The sequence below is a fragment of the Rhododendron vialii genome, chromosome 11a (assembly GCF_030253575.1).
Source record: "Rhododendron vialii isolate Sample 1 chromosome 11a, ASM3025357v1".
Classification (NCBI taxonomy): Eukaryota; Viridiplantae; Streptophyta; class Magnoliopsida; order Ericales; family Ericaceae; genus Rhododendron; species Rhododendron vialii.
Window position 1 is genome coordinate 36,702,656 of NC_080567.1, and position 25,853 is coordinate 36,728,508.

General features: G+C 39.9%; 1 protein-coding gene and 1 non-coding gene across 2 annotated transcripts; both read right to left on the reverse strand.

Moving 5' to 3' along the window:
* Positions 1 to 331: 331 nt before the first annotated feature.
* On the reverse strand, positions 332 to 24,577 carry LOC131307898 (phosphatidylinositol 4-kinase alpha 1). The gene is made up of 26 exons (XM_058334635.1): positions 23,185 to 24,577; positions 22,322 to 22,663; positions 22,063 to 22,224; positions 21,419 to 21,589; positions 21,121 to 21,279; positions 20,898 to 21,025; positions 20,402 to 20,708; positions 18,502 to 18,670; positions 18,073 to 18,290; positions 15,818 to 15,976; positions 15,225 to 15,407; positions 11,754 to 12,284; positions 11,291 to 11,650; positions 9,811 to 10,025; positions 9,138 to 9,321; positions 8,817 to 8,953; positions 8,534 to 8,687; positions 8,013 to 8,279; positions 6,286 to 6,363; positions 6,085 to 6,132; positions 4,785 to 4,957; positions 4,503 to 4,698; positions 2,854 to 2,994; positions 1,358 to 1,566; positions 929 to 1,090; positions 332 to 825 (listed from the first exon to the last, which is right to left on the reverse strand). The coding sequence occupies exons 1-26, from the start codon at positions 24,130 to 24,132 to the stop codon at positions 567 to 569; spliced, it is 6,060 nt and encodes a 2,019-aa protein (XP_058190618.1). The 5' UTR covers positions 24,133 to 24,577; the 3' UTR covers positions 332 to 566.
* On the reverse strand, positions 1,969 to 2,076 carry LOC131309087 (small nucleolar RNA snoR100). The gene has a single exon (XR_009194756.1). It is a non-coding gene; the product is annotated as a small nucleolar RNA snoR100 (small nucleolar RNA).
* Positions 24,578 to 25,853: the final 1,276 nt, after the last annotated feature.

Below are 25,853 nucleotides of genomic sequence, written 5' to 3' on the forward strand. Positions count from 1 at the left end.
TTATTCTAATAAAAAATGGGACAGGCAAAACTGTAAACAAACAAAAAACCACCCACAAAAACACATTAGTGTGTGTGTCATTCTTCTAGTTATGATAAAAGGAGAGTGTTAAAATCAATTCTCAAACATTTATACACTCCTATATCACAATCACAACGGCTGGCAGCCTCAGGAAACCAAAATATCATGGGTCATTGGCCTTGAAGCTGACAGCCTATTAGTAAACACGAGCTAGCATGTGATCCTGTCCAAAATTTCTGGAAAAAGGACTAATACTCCTATGCAGACTCTGCATACAAACAGGTCCCAAAGAGGAAGAAACTCTAAACACTGCATTGAAACAAAATGAATCTCATTGACCTACAAACTGTAAATTTTTACAACCTCACCAGGAATCCCTCTGCAGAGTTACAAACAACTCACTTCTGATAATAGCCGATTTCAAACCTACTTAATCACTACCGTAGTGGTGATTCCACACGGAAAAAATCATGGCATGGGCAACAATAATTAGAATTGGAAGCAATAATCATATACATCTTGAAGACCAACCTCTAAAAGTTCGTTTATTTCTCGATGCCCTGCTGCAAATACTGTATCAAGTCGTACCCAGCAGTGGTCCACTTGTTGTAAGCATCAGTGCACGTGCGGATCATGAAAATGGCCGCCTCACGTTCGCTCATTTCTGGATGAAACCTCTTTCGGAGATTTCCAATTGGGTCCCCCCTGCTGAAGCAAGGCAATCCACTGTCTATCATCAACAGTACCGTGTTGATGATTCCATCCATGTACCGACGCGCAGCAAGATAACCCTTCACACACAAGCTGTGTAAAACAACGAAAGATTTCATCGTGTTAACAAAGCTTTGTCGTAGAAAGAAGTGAAAGATGAAAAAAAAATTGAAAAGATAGAGAGATGTTTGCATACCTAACAAACTGGTACCAAGAGTCACTTTTCATCACACCAGATGGGTCGAGTAACTGAGTCATCTCATGACTGAGCTTAAAGTGGGCACTTTCAAAGCGCATATTTCCACCCGGTGAAGTTTCGAGGATAAAACCAAAATCAATATGAACAAGTCTACCCACACTGCAAAATCGGAGATATTCACATTATTTAGAGCAAAATTTTGAGTAAAACCAAATTTCCCGGAACTTTCAAAACTCGTAAACATTTCAGGAGAGTAAAGCATCTTAACTTCACAAAATGTTGAATATCATCTTGAAGTTAATGTGGAATAGGATGAAAAAGAGAAAAGTCAGAATTTCACATTGACACTGATAATGATTTCTCCCTTGGCAATGCTAGTTAAATACTTCGGAAAAAAACATTCATGCAAAAACGGATAAAGCATACTTGTCAAACAAAAGATTCCCATTGTGTCTATCTTTCGGTTGAAGCAGAAGGCTGGCAACTGCATAACCGGCACTGCTAATTATGAAATTCTGACGAGCAGCCTCAAAGCTGGGAGAACCAACTGGCCCATAGTCCTGTTGAAAAATCTCATATAGACCACCATCAGTAGTTTCACCCATCTGACTTCTGCTCCGTGTATTAGGCACAACCTGCTGAAGCGAATGCCTAATCAGATATCAAGATAAGAACGCAAGTATGATAATAGAAATTCCCTACCAGAAAATATGCAGTGAACAGTACATGTAATAGTGCTTTTAAATTGCATATTTCAGGTGGATAGGTACGGGACATTCAAGGGTAAAAGTCTTGATCAAAATTGCTTTGATCAAGAGCCAAGAGGTGATGAATTTCTTCTATACCTTGGAAAGGAAGAAGCATATAACAACAACAACATAACATAACCCATCTAGTCCCCAATCATTGGAGGTATGGGCGGGGGATGATTGGAAACAGACCTAACCTTTGACAATATATGCACAAAGTGGCTGCTCTCAGAATACCACTAAAACAGTGGCCCCCCTAAACCTCCAAGAACCGAAGAGCTACAAGGACGTTTTGTTGTAAAACCATGCCCCCAAATCAAAGCCAAATGGCATCAGGGAGGACAGGCCTAGAGACCCAAAAACTCCCTATCCTTCATAACCGCAAATCCTTCACAGTAGCCCAATGGCCCCGATCATTGAATAGACGACAATAATGTTGGACCTTGACAAAGAGTCTCATGGATTTTTCACAAGTTGAGATTCCAAGTCTAACAAATCAAAGAAAAACTGCTGTTGGCATTACCCAAGCATTTTCTCGCATTCTGTGAGTCACTAATCAATCTCAATACCAAGCCAACTTTTGAATAAAACAAACCACCAGTGTCATTGGAATTAGATTTACTCAAAATTTGAAGCAATTTGTCCAAAACTACATACGAGAAAAGGTTGAACTAAAACAAAGCCTACGGAACCCAGACAAGAGATTGAATCATAGAAGGCGCCATTTCTGGCTCCATCAATTCAACCTCCCATACAATCACCCAAACCATGGTACCAAAATATCAACTCTGACAAAGCCCAACTTCAAGGAAGAAAGAAAATAATTAGAAATCTTTAAAATTTTGAAGCAACTTAAAAACTTGATAATTATCTGCCAACCTTATTTGCAAACTCACATATGTACTCACCAAAATATACCTCCCCTTTGTGGCGATGATTGATTGAAAAGCTTAAACGAACTAACCTTCCGTTGGGTTTTTTTGTACCTTGACAATATTGTGCTTTTGCGATCGAATGAAAAAATAAAATGCACAAAAAAACATATAATCTTCTTGACTTCATATATTGTACTTGTCACTATTGTGACTCAAAATATAAGATGCTACCAGCAAAACTATCAAGACTATCACACACGCGCACAAACTTCTCACTTGGATGTCATAAAGAATCTACCTCAATTATCCCTCTCTCTGGACCAGTGGGAAGAACTCCATAAGGAAACAAATACAGGTTCACCCCAACCGCTTCAAATATGTCTTTAAGGAGTGAAATTACTTGTAAAGCAAGAACATCTTGCCGACAGTCATCACCAACCTGGGTAAGAAAGAACTCAATTAATTCAGATCGCCAGATCCGAAAACAATGTAGGAGAAAAAACTATTAAGATTACTCCTCAAACTAGCAATATCATCTATTTTTTAATCAGGAGCATTTAAGTTATTGTACTTCAAAGAAAATATAAACCACAAGGTACAATGAGGTTATGTAACTCCCCAAACCAAATACGTGTAATATTGTCTGCTCTACCCACACACAACATGCTCCCATACACCTATGGTCAAAATTTAACTATAAGTTCTTTTAAATCAAACCATCACACCCATCTTCACCTTCATGCATCTATGTTTTAATCAGGAGCATTTAAGTTATTGTACTTCAAAGAAAATATAAACCAGAAGGTACAATGAGGTTATGTAACGCCCCAAACCAAATACGTGTAATATTGTCTGCTCTACCCACACACAACACGCTCCCATACACCTATGATCAAAATTTAACTATAAGTTCTTTTAAATCAAACCATCACATCCATCTTCACCTTCATGCATCTAATCCAAATTCTACTTCATTATTCATCATGGTCAGCTAAGAAAATTAAAAGAAACGGCTCACCATGGGTTTCCTCTGATTAAGCCAAATTTTCAAACCTCTTGAATCAAATTAAGACTCACCCTTTCAAAACCAAGAACCAACACTTGGTGAGCATTAAGATCGAGAGATGTTTGGAAGCAATCTTTTTTTTTTTTAAACTCTTCCATCTATGATCTACCTGCTTCCTCCCCCCGTATTTTTCCCCATTTTATTTTTTTTCCCTTTCATCCTTTGTTCTCACCCTCCCAAGAGGCGCGTGATATTTTCTTCCCCTGGGCACTAGTCATGCAAGCACCACACCCCTCCCTCATCACTCACATGCACCACAAATTCACTAAGTGACACCTAAACCTTGTCATGCAAACTAACCATAAATAATACCTTTGCCCTTTAACTTTAACCCAATTTCATTTGAGTCCCTCAAAATACTCCACAATCTTTGAGCCCTTATTAATTGTCGTGTAATATTTATCTTCTTTAATTTCACCCGATCTCTAAATGCACAATAATGAATGACTCGGGTCTCACGGATTAGCTTGAAGAATTGTAGCTCCGATATAAGGAATTAAAAGTTCTTTTTCCTAAAATTCTATATTTCAGGATATCCAACTTTATTGTCACTGTTGAGAGGACTTAGCCTGCACACTTGGACTTGGTCTCATTAAATGAGATTTTAAGAAACACAGCTCCATTTTCCTTCAACTCTACATACAAGATATATGAACAGACTCGCTTTTATAGAAAAAATGGGCATAAAGAAACTGGGAATTTTTTTGCGGGTTACTTTTCATTGTAACTTGCAAGAATTAGCTAGACCCAATAAGTCTGTCAAGATCATCATTCATTGTAACTTGCAAGAATTAGATAGACCAATAAGTCTGTCAAGATCATCATTCAAATTCACCTCTGCAAGCAGGAATCAATACAAAATAGTAGCAAAAGAGGGTTACCTTGAAGATGCAAGCTTGGGGCTTTATAATATTCCAATCACCATCTCGATCCACCACATTAAACGTGATCATGATTGGAACTTTTGCTGCTGATTGTAAGGGTATTCCACTGTCAACCCTAATACCTCTGACAAGTTTATTAGTAGCAGTAGGAAGGTAAAGGTCTTCTCCTTCCATTTCAATTTTCTCCAACTCCCTGTTTCGAAAAGAATATAAAAATCCATCTTAGCAGCACGCACATTATAGCATGGTTTTAGTCAACATATACACAAGACAAAATACCTCCGAATACCAGCTCGTCGTTCCTCTTTTGGAAGAGGAAAGAGAACACCAGATATTGATGTCACTTTATCAAAGAAATCAAACTCTCTTTGAAACAAGTCGAGAGCCTTGGGAGTGAATCCATCAATTATTCGTTGCCTAACATCGGGCAACATGTCTTGAAACAAGCTATTCTGAAACAAGACAGGTACTTATAATAAGAAATTAACAAGCGAAGATGTTTGATATGATTAAACAAAATCACAATCCACTGTCATAAGAACATGCAACTTATGCAAATGGTAGAAGAAAAATACAACAGCAGATATCAACAGCTTATCAACAGCCAAGATCCATCTCACCTTAATACATAGGTATAAGAGTGAAGTAAGTTGCATAATAGTATAGATTCCCAAAACGAATGCCATGAACAGTATTTCTAGTGGTACCAATGGTGGAGGATAGAAAGACTTGGGGGCAATGCTAGACCGACAAAAACATTATCTTTTCTGGCAATTTGAATCAGTAACTTTCTGCTTCTACTGAAACCTTTTTCCTGAAATTTTGTTACTTTTTCTGCTCAAAAAGCAAGAACAGTTGCATCTATTTGGTTATTCAAAATAGCACATACAAAAAAATAAAAAAAGAGGAACAATGCAGGGGTTAAACCCAATCCACACAAGATGTGGAATAATCCAGATTATTACATCGCAGAAAGAGCACTTTCTAGAAAACAAAGTTTTCAAATGAGAGGATGTAACTAAGTGAGTAATTTAGCTGTACTACAACTTCAAAACTTAGACTCCTCACACTCCCATTAGAGTACGATCATGTAAATAAATAAGAGCACTTTTCAGCTGACCAACAAGCCAATTTTGGAGTTCTAGCATAAAAAATAGAAATAAAACTGAGCTTGATAGGACTGATGAATGTTATAAAAGTTTCAATTACTCCACAAATACTCGTGAAGGAATATAGTTTACATCACTTCATCTCTCCAACTACTTATTTACTTTTACTCAAGACACTATGCAGATGAAAAAAAAAAAACTCATAGAAAGCCTCAGATCGGTTCAGGATCAGGCTGGTTTCCGATGCATCTGCCGTCCTGAAACATATGATACATGCACCTCTGAAACCTTTTGAAGGTTACAGTTAGCAGGATTATGCTGGAGCTGGTACAAGATTAGTTATGCGAACAACAAAGTTGTAACCAAAACAAATGAAAGAAGGGGGAACAACGAAAAATGAGTCAAAAATTTAAAATTACAAGATGTCCAGAGCAGTGAATAATGATTTTTAATCTTTGGGATACACGTACCGTCCCAGAGCCTGCATCTTTTCCTGATTCTGGTACCACCTCCTCACCCTGTTTATGCCAAACAAATTGTCACTATTTATAAGCTAAAACATGTTCAACATGAGAATTACAGTATCAAGTAGTCATTGGCTTTCATCAATTTACTAAGAAATCAAAGCCAGCCATTTTTCACTTGCATCACCAAAGCAAAATGGTCCGCACCTGTAAATGCCATATGAGAATATGAGCAAATATGTCACTTCTCTGAGCAGCTCTAAGCAAGTAACCTTCCACCAATCGCTGTGAATAGAAAAATCATCCATCAGATGAACCTAAATAGTATATGAAAAGTAAAAAGCCTAAATTGTATACAAAAGTATAGGAGAGCACTGGTGGTAGGAAGGTTGAACTGAGGTATTCAGTTATATTGAGGTCAAATTCAGGAACTCTACAATGGAACACTCTGCAAAGCACAACCCAACCTGAACTCAAGAAAACCGAAAAGAGCATGGCTTCAGATCAGCTCATGTCTGGTTGGATAAAAGAGATCACATTGGCTTCCATGGAATCATTAAAAGATCTAGAAAGTTAAAGTCTCCACTGAAGTCCGCATCTTGCATAACAATTTACACCCTTAGAAATGATAACTCCCACTACTGTGTTCTCAGTGCCTCCTAATATCAGTTATCTAAAATACAAAAAAGAAGGGTGTTTTCTCGGAACTACTCTTGTTCGTCCCTAAGCTTCATAAGGGAAGGAGGTAACAAGTAAATTTCCATGTCGACTGCAGCTTGCAAAAGTAGAAAACTAGGATCGAGTCTATTGACATACAATACAGAACCTCCACACATAACCCCTTACACATATGTCAAGTCAGGTTGGAGGCTAATTTCACTGAACCCTTCATGGGATATACTTGTGAAAGTCCAAGACAACCTGAACTACAGAAAAGGCTGGAGCCTCATGTTGAAGATGATGCCCCCACCCACAGGAACAAAGAATTAGCGACACTGCTGAAGTAAACATTTCTTCTCAATAGTTCATCCCTTTTTGACTGACTCCTTCACATGATACTTAACAAGACCCATCACCAACCTGATTAAGAAAGGGCAGAGCTTGGGGCCACGCACAATAACTCAGCTTATGACCCCACCCACATTAACAAAGGATTTGAGTTACTTCTGTAAGTTATCATTTTCCTCAACAATTCATCCTCTCTTTTGGGTATTGTTCCATCTACCAAGTCATATTAATAATATCTTGTAGTGTAAATCCATTGAAAGAAGTTACTAAAATATCCCAGTAAACCCAAAAATCACCATTGACGAACAAGTTGAAAATATATTTCACATGATCTGATTAATCAAGCGAAAAATTTTCCTTCAAGAAAAGCACCATTGAATAGTTGATATGAATTAAAACTGTATATCACTCAGCATGTTCAGGACCCAATACAAATTGGACTTATCAGACTCATGCAGTTTTGATACCTTTATAGTGTTCTTTCTTATAAGTAACCTTTTACATGTGTTAGACTTTTAAGGAAACAAATATTACATCCAATCAACTGCACCCAACACAAAATCAACTTTATACTTTTTTTTTGATCCACCAACTTTATACTTCCAAAATTAGAAGGTAATGGGTACGACCAAACCTGACTGCAGATGTAAGATCAAGTTGACAACTGATTTGCAGAAATCGCTCACCCAAACGCCCAACCATAAGCTATAATTCTTTAGACAAACCCACTCATTACCGGCGCAGGCTAAATCAATATTAAACAAAACTCCTATCCAGATCCGTCGATGACTAATGCAGGTTCAATCTATCCAGTTCAACCCCTTTAAGTACCTACCCTATGATGGAATGAGATAAAGACAAGCATACCCAAAAGGTGGGCTTGGGGAAGAACATATTGGGCATTAAGATGTAATTAGACAACCCACCCCTTCATCGTATCGTAGAGCCTGCACCAACTGTGGCATGAAAAAGGTTACTCGCTCAGGAGGATAAGACTCCAAAACTCTGAGAACATAGGCCATAACCCGGGGATGACCTTTATATGATGGCGTGAGAAACTCAAGAGCTTGAGTGATCGAACAAGCAGCCCAGTGTGGCAGTTGTTGCAAAAGTGGCGAATTTTCATCAACAGCCTTTGGAGTAACGAAATATGCCAATGCCTCAGGTATGCAACGGAGCTCCAATATATGAGACTGCAAGCGATTAGAACTGCAGTTAGCTCAATGAACAAGACCCACATGAAGTGAAGTACAACCAAAATTATAAAAGAAATAGAGGAATTGCACTTCAAATGAGATTATGATGTAAGTGGTGTCTTGTCCCAGTGGTATAGTGGGAGCTACTGCAAAATGGACGCCAGAGTTTGGACCCCATCAACATCGGAAAAAAAGAGGGGAGTATGTATTGTCCTGTGTCATTACAGCCAAATGAGACAGGAATAACATACCTGAACTAGCTGTGTCATTTCGGCCTTTAAGAAAGTATTTGTAGGGAACCTCGAGGCCAAGGATAATGCAATCCGAGGATCAACAGAAAATGCAGTTCGAGCATATTCTATCCATTTCTCTGAGGTGATTTTGGGCAGAGAAGGCGTATTTTCCCTGGCAGAGGTAGAGATATAGCAAATAGTAAAAACATAAAGTCATTATCCTTGAAGGATAGATACAGTCCATTGTAATGAAGGTAGCAAATAAAAAAATAAAAATTGTAATTAATGTACGTTTAATTACTTTGCATTGTAAGGTTGTGCCCAAATTTCAAGTCTATCAGATTCATGCTGGCAAAGCATCAAAAGTAATTGCTTCCGCTTTTCTCTTCCAACAGCATAGTTCTCCATATGGCCCCAAACAGGGTGATATTGATCCATCTGCAGATAAACATGGAATCTTGTGGATAAACTGCAAAAAGAATAGCACATACGAATCCTATACAAACAGTCGATAACTAAAGCAAACGTTTTTTGGCATGAGAAGAAGACTACTTTTGTGCTGAAACATCTAAAAACCATTAGTGGATGACGGTTCCAGAAGCTGCAAATATGACTAGCTTACCAACTCATTCACAGAGCTTCCATTTTCTTGTCCTCGCCCTTTTGAGTCAAGTTGAGGAGTATCCACTTTCTCAGTCAAAAGATACTGTACAAATACAGAGAGGGATTGAGCTTCACTCTGGGAGAAATTTATGTTGTTTATATCATACCACTCAGGTTCATGGGCAAACCAAGCCAAAGAGGCCCTGCAAATACAACAAAACAAGTCTCAATATCAAGATGCAAAATTACAGTTTGAAAACACAAGGTTAAACAAATTCTGCAGAACGAACTTTGATCGAGTGAAGAATAAAAAATATGGTAAAACATCAACCAACTTAAGGCCAAGCATAGTTTCAGAACTTCAGGGTTCAATAATATGATTTATAAGAACACATAAATATAAAGGAACTCAAGTAAATTTTGTCAGGAAATTGATATAACCAACTGAAGGCAAGCCATGGTACACCAGCATTTGTATTATATGCGTAAATGGCCAAAGGGAGGATAGCAGGCTGGAAAAGGTGAAAAATACAAATTTTCCACAGTTAAAGTCCCATATAGCATGACTAACTACCTTAATCAGAAGTCTAGGAGAAACAAGAAGGCCAAATCTATATGATAGCAGCAAACACACTTCTAGAAATTTGCAATGAAAATGCATAAGTAATTGCAAGTAGAATTAAACTATTCACCGATATATCCGATCTTCCAGCAGCTGAATCCCTGTTCTGAATTTTTGCAGATTGCCCTTGGACTGGCATGAGCAAAACTTTAGCCCTAGCATCATGAAGGTGAAAAATGTTCCAGTAGCAGCCGGATGGCGTGAGAAATTCCATTTGAGCTTAGTGCTTCCTTGTAACATCCGACCAAGAAGTAAGAGTTGCTCAACACTACCATGTTGAATTACCTATACAGTAGAATGGATCAGGGAGCAAAACTAAAGAAAGTACCAGGTAAAATCACGAAAAATGAAAACCAACTAAGTTGACAAAATCAAAATCTTTCAAACATTACCAATAAGAATAGAAGGTAAAGTCCAGAAGATCAACGCCAGAGATGAATTTCCAAGAAACATCTCAAACTATTAAAATGAAAAAGATTGGTACTTGATTGCTATTTTTGTTTTTGGTTGAGATAAAAGATTGGTAGAAAGATGAAAGCAGGATATGTCAAAGCATGAGAGCCGATTTTCTGCCTAATCGAACATGTGTCAAAATAAATGAAACTACTCAAGTGATCAGGTGGAATGAATTTTTCTCCATCATCTTTGGTAAAGCCCATAAGATTAACAACCAACGTAAGTCTCCAAAATCCGTCAGCACATGATTTCAATCTCTTTCTTTGAGATGGAAGAATGGTAACAACCAAGTTAAAGCATGAGTGCCAAGTTCAATAAAAACAAGTTTTGAAAAAAAAAGACCAAATGAATTAAAGTGACCAGATTGAACGCCAATTATTTCTATATCATTTGTGGTACTGGAAAGTGGAAACAGCAGCACAACTGGTGCAAGTGGATTTGACTTTCCATTGTATGCAGAGCACAATGAAGATTTCAACCTAAGTCTAAACAATTTTTGTCAAGCTCGTCACGAGAATTTTCCAACCTTCATTACTTTGGATCAATCAGATCTCAGACACATATTTCAAGCATCCTCTCCAGGACTCTAATCTTGCAATGCCAGCTTCTGTGGTGATAGGATACATCCTCAAAATAATAGCTAGTGGTACCAAATTATTCAGCATAGAATCACCAGTGCATTGGCAAAGAAGCCAGAATCAAGTCGTCAAGTAAACCGACTTCTTAAAAATCCTAGGCATTACTTTTTTTCCCACTCAATAGCCACATGAACTAAGTAATCAAACCCAATGCCAACACCATTGCAGAGAAAAATCATTGAATCACTAACAAGCACTTCGTTAAAGCAGCACAGATACTTCCACAAAGGAATTGCATGAATTTATGCGTACCTAAACACGCAACTGAAAAGCCTGAGACAATGTCAGGATTATATTCGCAAATGAGTGACAAATTTAAAGGAAGAAGCAATGTCCAAAAGCGCTGACAGATTCAATTCCAAAGACCATCTTAGTAAACAATTTAATTAATGCAGCTTTATTTGCATGTCTATGATTCAAGCCGGGGTTGGGGTAAAAGATGTTACAATTCCTGACCTCGAAACGATCAATAAAAAATCCAAGCCAGAGTCTGTGAGCAATTATTTGTTGGATAGGATCCTTTTCTGGTGGCAATTCTGGCTCTCCCGGTGCAAGGTGAGGCCTCAATTTCGCAGCAGGTCCGGCATACCTCACGTCTGATGCAAAGAGGCCTCGTTTGGTATCGATTGTCCACAACCATGCATCCACAAGCTCGGCAAGAACAAGAGATCCCAATTGAGGAGCAGCAGAAACTAACCAGGTCCAAATAAATATTCCAGTTTCCATTGCATCAGGCGTGGAAATGTAAGCCGGACACCAGCATAGAAGACGTAGAAGTTGTGAGAAGCTCTCTATATTTGATTTTGAGTTAGAATCCTAGAAAGGTCACCATGCCATATTCAATAAGAAGAATACATGGAATTACATCATGGTCTTCCGTACTAAGAAGATAGAGACATGAAATAAGACGCAGGATTACCAAATTTGAGAGAAGCAATGCAGTAGCCTGAGAACAAGTTTCCCGAAACGATAATTTATCCACTTCCCCACCTTTCTCTGCAACATTAACGAACTGCTGAAGTAGACGCACAAACTTTGTCAACATAATCTCATTAAAAGAGTCATTCTGCAGGGGTGGTGGCTGAGGAAACACTCCAGATCTCAACTTTTGAAGGCTAGCACCAAGCCCAAAGCCAGTTTGTGATGTGCCTGGTTGAATTCCACCTATGCTGTCATATAACCTTCTCATGCCAGCAATTTCTCCAGCATGGTTACACTTGGCTGTTGCACTAACTATGGCAGTATTTAGGACCTCCAAGTTAAAAGCCTCCATCAGTTTAAAATTTGCTCCTGATGCCGCCGCCGCTGCAGCCATTACTGCAGGAATATTTCCAGTTTTTGTGCCACTCCAATCATTTTTTCCAGTACCAATCCGTATCTCAGATAGAAGAGAAACAACATCAGTGGCAGGCTGCGCTTTTTGCCATGTGTTAGCTTTACAAAGTTTTTCCTGATTCATATAGTTCAACAAAAATAGCAAAAAACAGTTAAATATCACCAAATTACATGAAAAAGTGAAAACAAAACAACAGAAGTTAAGGAAATTAAGAACAGCAAAATGTAGAAGGGTCAAAGTAGCACCACAGTGCTAAATACGAGAGCATTTATATATAGGTCACAATCAATTAGTACTAGAAGCAGCATCTGTTAGATAGCTTGATATGCGTTGTTGGGCCCATTTCCTAACAACCTAACCTTTCAGGACTACTGGTAACTTAACATGGCATCAAAGCACAGGTTGGGAGAGGTCTTGGATTCAAGTCTATCTATTTGTATTTGATCGCCGTTCGCCTTATGTTTCTCCCCTTTGCATTCTATCGCAATATGTATGAATGCTTGCACCTCTACGTGCAAGATGGGGTTGCACGTGAGCGAGGGTGTTAGATAGTTTGATATACATTGTTGGGCCCATTTCCTAACAGTTTTAGCTTTGGAGACTACTGGTAACTTAACAAGCAACAACACAAAAGAGCTACTACACCCATTTCCAAAGGACAAGATGGTAAAATGAAAAAACGAAAAACAGTACTCTTAAGAGTTTAGGGCATACAACCAATACCAACACAAGATTATCGTAAGAGCTGAGAGTTATAATTTTACATGTTTCCTATAAAAATCCAAAAGACCAATGGCTTTCTCCAAACCGAATTCAAGATGCCGATCAGCATATCAGAAAAAATAAAGTAACAACCCGTGGAAAAATGACTAGAAATCATTTTCCACGGCCCAAAAAAAATATCTGAGGATAAAACAGCCAAAAGTCAAGTTTCATATTTCAAACGTCAATGAAGAAAAAAGGAGCATAAAACTTACCTACATCTACGTATACACACACACAAACATATTATATATAGATAGATTATATATGTTCAGTCGGAATGTCACTGAAAATATTATCTATATCATGGAACGGATGGGCTTTGGGGAGCGGTGGAGGAAATGGATAAAATTTTGCATAGCTTCAGGCAGAATGTCAGTTCTGGTTAATGGGACTCCAGCTGGGTTCTTTCAGATGTCTCGAGGCCTACGGGGATCCTCTCTCCTCTCTTATTTTCATCGTAGTCATGGAGGTGTTCAGTCGGTTGATTCAGAAAGCTGTGCAAGGAGGCTTTTTACAAGGTTTTGAGGAGGGATGTGAGGATGGGTTGCAGCTGATGGTGTTGTACATTCTATATGTTGATGATACTCTTGTATTTTGCGATGCGGATTTGACACAGATGGGTTATTTAAGGTGTGTCTTTCTCTGCTTTGAGGCGGTGTCCAGTTTGAAGGTGAATTTGGGAAAGTCGGAGATGATTCCAATAGGATCAGTGGAGGATATTGATGCTCTTGCACAGGTTTTGGGCTGCAAGGTGGCGTCATTATCGGCATCATATTTGGGTTTGCCTTAGGGTTCATCCTTCAAGTCAAAGCAAGCCTAGTATTCAGTTGTGGAAAGATTTCAAAAGAGATTGGCAAGATGGAAGCGCCAACATATTCCAAAATGAGGCAGATTGACTCCAATCAAAATAGTACGCTCTCAAGTTTACCCACTTATTTCATGTCTCTTTTCGTCATTCCAGTTTTGGTTGTTAAAAGACTTGAGAAGATTCAAAGAGATTTTCTTTGGGGAGGAGTGGGGGATGAATTTAAGTACCATTTAGTAGATTGGGATACAGTTTGTGCTCCCATTAGAAAGGGAGGTTTGGGAGTGAAGAAGCTAAAATTATTCAATCAAGCTTTGTTAGGTAAATGGCTTTGAAGATTTTCTTGTGAAAGGGAGAGGGTGGAGGAAGGTGGTGGTTGCAAAGTGTGGATGTGGATGGGGAGAGTGGTCTTCCCTCACTGTGAGCAAGCCCTATGGCGTGGCTCTTTGGAGGGGTATTATGAATGGGTGGGATGCTTTTGCGAAGAAAATTCATATGGTGGTTGGCGACAGGAGAAGGGTGAAGTTCTGGGATCATGCGTGGTGTGGGTATGTGAGCCTCCGAGTTTCTTTTCCGACTATCTTCACCTTAGTAATGGGGCTACAGTGTGGGATGTTCAGTTACGAAGGGACGTTTGTGATTGGGAGGAGGAGGAATTGTTGTCTTTGCTTGCTAGAGTGTATGATACTCGTGGGATAGGTGGAAAAAAGGAGGGGAGGGGAGGGGGATGCGTTGGGAGTTGTCTAAATCAGGGTCATTTCAAGTGAAATCCTACTACCAATCGTTTTCTAGAATTGGTAATCCATCTCTCCCTTGGAAAGCAATATGGAAAACTATGGCACCTTTGAAAGTGAGTTTCTTTGTGTGGTGTGCGGCTCAAGGCAAGATTCTCATTTTAGACAACTTGATCTGAAGGGGGAGAATTATTGTGAATTGGTGTTGTATGTGCAAAAGGGATGCGGAGACAGTCGATCATCTCCTAATTCACTGTGCGTGGGCAAGGGAGCTGTGGTGTTTTGTGTTGTCTTGATTTGGGGTGCATTGGGTCATGCCGAGGAATATTATGGAACTTTTAATCGCCTGGAGAGGTGTTAGAGTTAGGAAGAGTAGATGGCGTGTTTGGGCCATGATTCCTCTTCGCTTAATGTGGGTTATAAGGCGAGAGAGAAATTCTAGATGTGTTGAAGGAATCGAGCATTCGTTGGCTGGACTTAAGAGTCTTTTGGTGAATAGTTTGTATAGCTAGGGGAAAAGAGATTGTAATCCTTCTATTGATCAGTTTTTAGATTGGTTTGCTCTTTTCTTTTCTCTCGGAGGTGTATAGGGCCTTTTTGTCTCCAGCCTTTTTTTTATACGGGCAGCATTCCCTTTATGTCTCGTTCTAATATATTTATTTACTAATAAAAAAAAGAAAAAGATAGATAGAGAGAGAGAGAGACATGAAATAATAGGCAGATGATTCCAAGTTTCAAGCGTCAACAAACCTGAAGAAGGCCCTGGCTAGTGCATGGAGCATTTGAAAGCGAAATAACGATCCATTCCCGCACAATTCTTTGGTACAAAGAGCGAACAGTAGCTATCCAAGCAGGATCATGAACAACGGCCAAGGGAGGGTCATTATGCACTGAAAAGAGTAGGGAATCCAGACAAGAAGAGTTCCACAGAATCTGCAGGAGTGTAATCTGGTTGATTAGGTGTACTCAACAAGTTAAATGAACAGACACTAAATTTTATACAAACTGCAGTATAGAGCAGAACTGTGATCAATAGCATACCAGGGTGTTTGGTTTGGTGCATCGAACTATGTTGGGAAATTATGTTAAGAAGGGTTTTTATGCAAAGACAATTTGCTAGGTAACATAAGTCATGATTTAGTGGAGCACGAGCTGCAAGACTAAATATGTACGTAAATTCATCCACACTGCGTACATATTGCATCAAGAGGTTACGTGCCTTTAGGCACCGGCAATTTGCTAATATTAAAATAAATGATAACTGATACAGGGAAGTTAATACCCGCCACTAAACTGTAATACTTGCCTTCCAGCCAAAAGTTAAAAAGAAACAGAACTTTCACCTGAGGAAACCTATCTCGAAGTCGAGTTAACAAGGTAACAGAGATGTCCCGGATATGATCCTCCCTTTGTGACATACTTTTTATGAGAAAACAGGTATGTGCTGTGAGAGTAGACTCTCTTATGTCAGCTTTATCTCCTGTCTCAGATGTCTGATCCTCCTGTGAAAGCCCAAAAATCAGTCTAGCTGGCATGAGAAAAGCTTGAGAGAAAAATAATGAAAGCAACTTTGTACAGGAGGGGAAAAACTGTCCACATAACATTCAACCTCTAATACAACAATGCACGAATCCACCTAACTGAAGTCCACAACATCAATACAAATAGAGAAGATATAAGGGGGGGCAGCTCACACAAGCCTAGTTTTACTAGTTTCAAGTGACATTGTAATTCAAAGAAATCCGAAAAAACAACGCCAGAGAAGGCACATTATGATGCCCAAAGTTGGCAACTTAAAAGTATAGGACAGAAGTCCATGCCCGGTGAATATTCCCATCCCCAAGAGCTGGTCCAAACGTAGATAATTTTGAATCGGTATTTGTTGGGAAAATATATGCATGATAATTTGTTGGAAAATTATATGCATTACTATTTATTATTTTGATGATTATATTGATGAAGTTTTTATTATTTGGCAAAAGAAAATCTTTTATCGCTAAGTCATTTTTGGACTAATTTTCTAGGCCTCGAAATATTGCATAAAGTCTCTTGGATTCAATGATTAATATTTACAAAGACTTAGTGAGCTCAATGCATGCTTTAACGGAATTATTCAGATGAATTTTTGAGCTACAGGTTGATGAACCGGTTGACAGGCCGGCTGTCTGAACAGAAGAGGTTGTCAACCGGAGTTCACCGAATGGCAGACCGGTTGAGAGAGCGGACGACCTCCCGGTCGACCAGCCGGAAGACCGGTAGTACATTTCTGCAGTTTTCTGCAGATCAGTAAAGTTACAACGGCTAGTTCCCCCACTTCACTCCTCAACGGCTCTATTCACTTTCCAACGGCTAGGAAGCATATGGAGGGCTATATAAGGGCTCAAGAACTCATTGATGAGTGGGGAATTGAAGCTACAATATTCCATATTACCCCAAGCAAATTCTCCAAAGATCAAGCCAACACTTTCATATCTATCTAGGGAGAGATTTTGTATAAGTTGAGAGCTTCAAATTTCACCACATACTTGTAATTCCTAAGCGAGTGTTTTGAGTCAAACACTTGAAAGCTTAGAAGACCAAATTCGGGTTTGAATTTGGGTGGTGTTGTTTTTGAGAGGTTTTCGGAGAAAACTCATGCGGTTGTACTAGCTCCTCGGGAAAGCTAGGGGATAAGGTCTTTGTAAGCACCCGCAAGACTTACTGTAATCTTTTTGAAGATTAAAGGAACCTTCAAGTAGTTGCTTGAGGAGAAGTGGACTAGACCGGACCGTGGACAAATCCGGGCCGAACCACTATAATCGGGTTCTATCTCTCTAACTCTCTCTCTTGGTTGCCATTTTGGGTAACAGTATTGTATACAAAAACAGGGAGGAGGGAGCGTTAACCACCCTCTCCTTTAGTGCAGTGCAGATACACAGCTTTAGAGCATGGTCCTTTTGGACTTAAGGGGTCACAAGGGGATGCCTTCTTCTGTCACCAATCTTTGTCTTTGTTGGGGGTGGAGGTATGAGGACTAAGGAGGGACGAGAAAAGTTGAAAAGTGACACTGCCAGGTGCAATGTGATTGTTTGGAGGGAAAGGAATTACAGGACTTTGAGGATGTGGAGTTTTCAGTCGCTGTTTGGACAGAAGTTCTCGTAACCTTGGTTCTCAGTTGAACTAGTTGTTCCCTTTTGTCTGCCATCTGTCACTTTCTAGGGGATTGTATATCAACATCAATACCTAAGCACAAGATATTTTTGGTACATTTTCTGCATAAAGTCTGCTATTCCTCTTTTTTCCAACTGAGAAAGAATCTTAATTTCAAAACTCAACAGAAAAAGGCTGAGCTAGAAGTCGTGGTTCAATAGATGGACATCAAATTTCGGATGGCAACACAGGACCAGCTTAAGAGGATCAACATTTCCAAGGAATGTCTGCAACTCTTCTCACTCTAAGCATATGTGAGGGATCATACAACAGAGAAGAAGGCAGTGTAATTCAAAAAACCACAGAGGAGGTCCTGTACTTGTCAGCAACAATAGGAAAGGTCCGCGTAATTAACCCTTTCTAAAAAGAAAAGGAACATGGTCAACAAAGTAAATGAAAGGAAAAATACCAGCCACATTACTGCTGTTTCAAAAGCCTGGTGGACAATAGCTGTCAAGCACTGTAAAACAGCGGGCATGAGGTTTGGAGTTTTCAGGTATTCAAACACACAGCTGAAGGCGCTTCTAGGAGCAGTTAAACTAGGATCACTGTTAAGAATGCCGCCATTGCTGCTAAATCTTATTATCTCTAGAAAAGCTACAGCAAGGAGATAAGTTGCCTTCACACCTGGAAAAGTTAGAATGAACATAAGCAATACTCTACAGACCGAGTATGGAAGGAAGAAAAATCAAGTTATAAGAACTTATGTAACTCGTAAGCCTTGCAAGCAAAACCACCTTCTTCTCTAATATGAAGCCAACAAATGTTAGCCTGCAATTCAATCACTAAGCAGAGATATTCAACTGTTCACAACAGAATGGTAAGCAATTTACCAAACCTGAAATGCTGCTCATTGCTGCAACCTCAACCCGCGCTCCTAAAGCAGCAGAAAGTGCAGTTCTTTGTGTTACAGCAGCTTTCTCATTGCCACTCCCTCTACGACTGCCAGGGTTATGAAGAGCATTAAGTTCCAACTCATCTTCAAGCCATTTCACAGAGCTAACTACCTGGAAAAGATACATACTTTCTTTTCAACTTCTAAGAGGTTTGGTTACTACTTAAATTACAACGGACCATCAGAATTATCATCAAAGCACATAGACAACAAATGAATAAACCCGTATCTACTTAAATCATTGCACAAGAATTGGACATATGCATGCATCAAACAACAAGCAGTCAACCCACCTTCAAAAATGACTCTCCTTTGCATCCCCATACACGTGACTAAAGGAAGCACACCAAAATATGTCTAAGGCCGAAAAAGGCATAAAAGAAACGAAGTAAAAGAATAAAGAAGTGACATCATCCGTGTCCCATATGTAAAATTTATATCTATCTAGGCATGCTAACATCCGCGTCCTCACCTAAATTTATATGTATCTAGGCATGCTAAAATCCGTGTCCTCACCTTAATCTTACTTTTTCAAGATTTTTTGGGATATCATGATATCTGCTTGTCCAAGTTGATTGAACTGTTTTTCTCTACTTACCAAGCATGAAGCTCGACTCGTGTCCCAACAGTTCTCATAAAAGAAGTTTTCCCTCCAACCATTTCATACGCTTGTGCATTGCCAGTAGATAGAGAACATGTTTTTCTTTAAAAAGTGATTACTTTTATTTCTTACTTTCAGTTCGCATAAACCAACTTTTCCTGGGTTCATACTTAACAGTGCATTAAGTGAACAGAGCTGTAATGACGTTGTAGTCATATTGTTCTATACTAGTGTCACGAAGTTGCCTGTGACTGGCTGCTTGGATTTTCCTAAGGCCTAGTCCAGCCAAGTGTTCATAAGCACTAGTTAAATCTAAATTAAAATCAGCTCGTTTGTAAGCATGTAAAAGCAGCTAGAATGATTTAAAATTTCGAAAACATGTGGTGCATTAGAAATTCCTGACTGCTTGAGGAGGGAAAAAAAAAAAAGGAAATGCACTCTCGTATGTTTGCTCTGAGACAAGGAACAATGTCCAGCTTAATCAAAGAGTAAACAATTGAAAGATTTGTAGCTAGAGTTCCTTTGTTTTCTATAGCTTGGTTCCATAAGAATGTCTCAAAGTGGGCATTCATTTGTTGGTCGTGCTGTCGAGGTAAACTTGCTACCAAGGACAGCCTTGGAATCTGGGGAATGAATGTTCCAGCCATCTGTGGCTTATGTACCAAGCAGAATGAAAACCATCAGCACGTATTCTCTGATTGTGTCTTCTCAAGACCTATACAGAGTAATATTTTGGGGAGGTGCTTGATCCACAGAAATCCTGGGCAATTGGATGCTGAACTGAATTGGGCAGTTGTCAATTGCTGTGGAGCTCTTTCAAGACTGTTCTGTACGAGTTAGTATTTGCTACTGCAGATTATCAAGTGTGGACGGAGAGGAATGCAAGAATTTTTGGGAGCAGTCATATGGATGAATCTGGGATTCTTTGAGCCATAGAAGGGATTATTAGAGCTAGGACAAGCTCATAGATGAACATCCCCAAAACACAGGACAATGAAATTCTTTGCAGGAACTGGACTATCCCTTCAAAAAATTTAGGAAGGGATTCCATTAGAGTGTGTAGGCTTATCAGTGGTTTGTGGTGGTCTAGCAGTATGACCAGAACCAATGTTCTTGTTTTGTTGAAATTCTGGGGAGGTTTGTTCCCTGATCTCTTATTGTCGTTGTTTGTCCTTTCGGTAATAAAATCTGTATTTACCTGAAAAGTAAAACACAATCGCAACAGTTACTTGTGAAACTTACAAGGGGTGGGGTCCCTTGTGAAATGCGTTGGACAGCCGAACACCAGAGTGCATTCCACATGTATGGTCCACCCACGGCTTGAAGGGCTGTCGCGCCCATGCTCCCCACACTATTCAGCACAGTGGAAACAGACTTTGTTGGAACCTCAGTTTTCTGTATGGGAGGGGCCAATCCGAAAAGGGCAATGTAGAACCATAGGTTGCGAAACAACTTGAGAAGTGAAGGTTCCACATCTACAGTAGGAACGAAATCAGAACATATTTCAGCAACAGCGGGAAGTAGAGGTCCAAGAAAATCTGCTCCACTCCTGCAGATTGTCAAGGTCTTAGTCCACAAAACTCCAATTTAACAGAAAGGGGTAAAGCAGGACCATCAAATTGTTGGGAAAGTAAACATGAAAAATAAATCAAAGGGAGTACAATTTTACATAAACAATCAAAAATTGGAATTACAAATGGCATGCCATTGCTCATATTGTACTTGGATAAAACTATACCTTCCACTTTTAGACTCTGCAGCCAAGCCAACATCTGAACACAAAGATAGCAGACGATGACGGTAGTCTGACCGCAACTTAGAATTGGAAAGAGCACTAGCAATTAAACGAAATCCTGCAGGAAGAGCCTAGAATGGTTGAACCAATGAGCATCTGTTTGTAGAATGAAGTTCCTTTAAATAGATAATATGACAAATCATTCACATAAAATAAGTAATTGCACCTCAACACGTTCTGTTGTTGCTTCTGGTGCCAGGGTTTTACTTTCAGCAGAACCAACACTGGAGAGTTTACTCATGTAGCTTCTTGTCATCAGAACAACAGTTTCACGATAAGACTTTTCAAAACCTAAACTCGCCATGCGAGAAACAGCATCAAGAAGCTGCAGTAACTCAGCAAGAACAGGTTAAGAAACCATACGAAAGAATTGGTATATCAACATTTAAAGTGAAGCAAAGTGAAGTGCGCTATATGAAAGGTCATATAAGATACACATAATCCTCTCACATAAAAATTCTTACTCGCAGGCGCAACGGGCCCGGCGTTGAAGCATCACCCTCTTCTAAACTTTCAATGAATAGTGGCAATATCATGTCTACCACTTCAGGCTTCTTAACAGAAACATTCAGATCGGCAAGCAAGCGTATAACATTAAGCTGCACAACAGGAACCGGCTGCTTCTCTTTCCCATCCTTAAAGAGAATTTTCAGAAGACCTTGTCCATATTAGTACACCATATACATTATAAACAAACTGAAAGGGAACAAGAAACGCAATTAAGTGTATAGAGAAAATTGGAAGACTTTTGTCCTTAAAAGTAAGTCGTTGTCAGAATCAATTGTGTAAGATGTTATGTAAGAAACACTTGACAATAGCACTTATGCATCATGGATGATTAACAAACAAGGTATAGAATAGTCAATACAGCGATGCAGATCCATATGTTTTAACTATTAAAGGGATATCGAAGACACGATTAGGTTTGTCTATGTGGAGGAGGAATAAATGGCTCTCACAGTCACATGCACAAGCATACATGTGCATAATGCATTAACAAATTCACACCTGACACATGCACATGGTTGTACACGTGTTTGTGTCTCTACAAATGAGTGTGCGTTGCACATTATTTAAATTGGCTCACTACAAGCAATATAAGGCTAACCTCTTCCTCGTAATCAGCTCGTTCACGAATGCTTGTAGCTAATCCCATGATGAAAGTGTCCACAGGGGATCGGTCCTTGCTCCAACCAAATTCAATAATCTCACAGCTTGTTTTCAATACACTCTCAAACATGGCTCCCTGGCTGTTGCCCCACGTATCAGCCTGTTTGAAAGCAAAAAATGTGTAGAAAAATTCACTGCAGTAACTGCATTGTGCATTAGATAGACAAGTTAGCTCTCAGGTAATTCAAGGTATGTACCTGCGCACATGTGGCTAGCACAAGGGGTTTAAGGCGAATGAGCAAAACTCGTAGCAACTGACCTCCACGAGTGAGAGCAATCTGAGAAATTCCAGAAAGCAAAGAGCTGAATAGCTCTTCACATATCCTTAGTTTTCGCCACACTGAACATAAACACGCTTCTGCAGCATCTACCAGTAGGGCAAGAGTACTGAGGAACAACCTCTTCGAAGACTTTCCATCAGAATCGAGTGATCCAAGACTTCGTAACTTTAACTTAGCTGTAGCTTGGAAAACAGAGAGTTTTGTATTGATTCTAGCTTTAAGTAGCTGCCCCTGTTCTGACCAGTCACGCTTCCTTATCTGCCCACAAAACCAAACCATTGAACGAGTTCTTTCAATTCCTTGTTCCCCTTTTGGACAAACTAAGGTTATGCTAATCTAAACAGGCAGTTGTTAAGCTCCACATAACACCAAAAAAGTCAAAACTTCATTTCACAATTCACACATTTTGACATATTTATGTACACTTCTCAAATATTTGAACACATATTTTACACCTTAATCACCCCTAGTGAATTGTGGTTAGCATTTCCTGATTTTATTCCACTTCTTAATGCCTAAAATATTAGAGCATCTCCAGCCCTTACCCTTTTTTTCACAAACTCAAAGTTTGAGACCCCAAAATCAACTCCACTCCTTAACACAAACTTATATCAAAGTGAGTTCTACTGAAATTTCTACTCAAATCTATCTTCGATCAAAATTTAGAAGGCTATTTTGTGCTTCTCAAATTTACAACTATGCCCGTTAATAAAGCTTTCATTCAAATTTATGCTTAGATTTGGGTTACGAACGGAAAACGGTACACCGATAAGACTAACCTTTAGAAAAGCAGGCATTGACTGGAGCTGCTCCTTTGCAATGATCCGCACCTGCTCCAACAGTTTGGGATCAACGTACACTTTCTCCAAAACATGGCCAATCAAATTGAACGCGATTTCTTGTTTCTCAAGGCTCTCCACAGGCTCCTCCTCAAACGAGGCAACCATTCGCCTGTAACTCGCGGCAGCACTCCCTCCTCCTCCTCCACCGTCACTCAACCCAACACTCCCAATACTCGTAACCAACTGATCCACGCTACTCTTCCACGCAACACTAACCCCGTTCGCCACCGAATTGCTAGAAGAACTAGAAGCATTGTTCGCGTCGTTTCGCGGGCTAAAGCTCTCGTTAATGGGGGAACTCTGCGACGAAGACAACGCGTGCGGGGAACTTGGGACGTAACTCACGAAATTATCAAGAAGACATGAAACTAATTTACCAGCATCAGAAGGAAGAATTGGCAAGAAATTCTTCGACAGGGCTCTCAAAAAAGCCCTGGAATTCCCCAAATGGGTCGAATCCCCACTCACATTGTAACCAACCGCCGTCATCACGATCTCCCCCACGAACCCCGCCACGTCAGTGGCGAAATCCGACGACAATTCGGTCGCCCTGGAGACATAACCTAAGAAATCGCCGTAAAACGAAGCGATTGAATCGGCCCCAAAGGACTGGGGCCAGAAGGAGGGGTTGAAGGAGGCCGGGATCGAGCGGAGGAACTCAAGGATGACGGATTGGGGGCGGTGGTCGGTGTGGTCGGGGGATTTGGAGAGGAACCTGGCGACGGCGGTGACGGCGTTGAGCTGGGAGCGAGAAACCCTAGGGGATCCGGCGAGGAGGTACTCGGGCTGGGGGCACCGGCCGCACAGCCACGTGAGTTTGTCGTGGAATTGGGCCGGGTTTTGCGCGATCAGGTCGCAGAGCTCGATCAGAGGCTCCATTCTCATCTATCAAATGGCCGGAAACGAAAACACAAACACGGAAACGATTGAAGAATGCTCGTCCTAGACTCCCAGGGCAGCGGGTCGTCGAAAATAAAAGCCCTCGTGACGAGTCTGCAGAGAGAAACAATGCACGCATGTAGAGAGAGAAACCTAGCAGGGATCCATTAAGAGGGATAGAGTTCCGGAGCTCGTATTGAGCTCTGGGATGGAACGCCGAAACTAGAGAGAGAGAGAGAGATGAAGAATTACACGGGGAGGAGAGAGATTGGATTCTTCTTGTGTTCGTGAGAGGTGTTTTGAGGGAACCTCGCGCCTGTTCCCAGATCTTTGTTTTTCACGCTTTATAGTGGTGGACGTGGTGGAGATTCTGTTCCCATTCTGTTTCTGCCTTCTCTCTCTATCTCTCTCTCTCTCTCTCTCTCTCTCTGTGTTTGTCAACTCGCATGACATGAGTTTCAAAACTCGGATCCATGTTTGACCAGGTTGTTGGGCCGGGTTACAACTCAGATTTCGCATCGGCCCTTCTGTTCTGGGCTAAAGATAGCCCACGGGTTCAGCACGTCAACCCAAAGGTCCATCGCTTAAGTCCACCGCACTGCTTGAGTTCAATAAAATACAGAAAAATGCCTATAAATTTTAAAATAAATTTTTATGGAACCCTGGAAAAAAATCGGTTCCAACGAATATCGGTAAGTATGTATTCTGAATTCGTAGAGGCGAAACTATTCAACTACTCACTTTTTCCCCTAAGAATTTAGAAAACATACCTACCGATATCCGTTGGAGCTTATTTTTTTGAAGGGTCCCATAAAAAATCATTTTAAAATTTATTAATATTTTTTTTGTATTTTTGTGGAATTCGGAGTTGTCCCCACTAGCTGTGCGGTGGACATATGTGGTGGGTGTGTGAGGTTTGTCCTAGACTTTTTGACAATAATAAGTGGCGGAGCTAGAATTTAAATTTTGAAACGGCCGTGACTTATGCGACTCCACTTTGATGGTGCAAGTTGTCCATAAATATGTGAAGAAAAAAGTTATGGTAAATTCGTATCATTAAATATAGTCGTGGACCTATTTTCGTGAAAAATAATGAAAGTCTTGTCGAGCTCTCTTGTGGTCTTCAAATGAAAAAGCCACTGAAATATTACGGTTATCCGAACCGATTATTTTGTAAAAAAAAATCTGTCACAATACCTGTATATAAATCTATTCGAATACCACAAAGTTCCTAACCAAATTGCCTTGGCGTTGAAAAAATTTGTCTTGAAATTGGGGTTGAAGGTGGCGCCAACCCCACCCACATCTGCTACCTCCGCCCCTGCAAATAATCTCTGTACTCTTTTTAAGATAGGAGATGAAAATAGATGGTGATTTTTTCTACTTTTTTTTTTTGGGTTCATGGTTGTTAAAACCAAAACCTTTAGGTTATGTTTGAATTTTAGACTTATTTAGGAAAATACTTATTTAGGTTCTGTTATGCTTGTAATTGATTTTAGTTATGCTCTTAATGGTAAAGTTATGCCAAAAATTACGGTGTTCCCAAAATGACCGGGGACACCATAGCATCATCCGAAAATAATACTTGAATAAACTAGTTTGAGAGAGTAGTCCGCACCCAATGATTTTTGCTGATTCTTTCAACCTTTGGTTGAATTTCTCTCTCCCCCTTCCCCTTAATGAATTGTTGCTTTCGCTGAAAAAATAAAAATCACTTTGGACTGTAA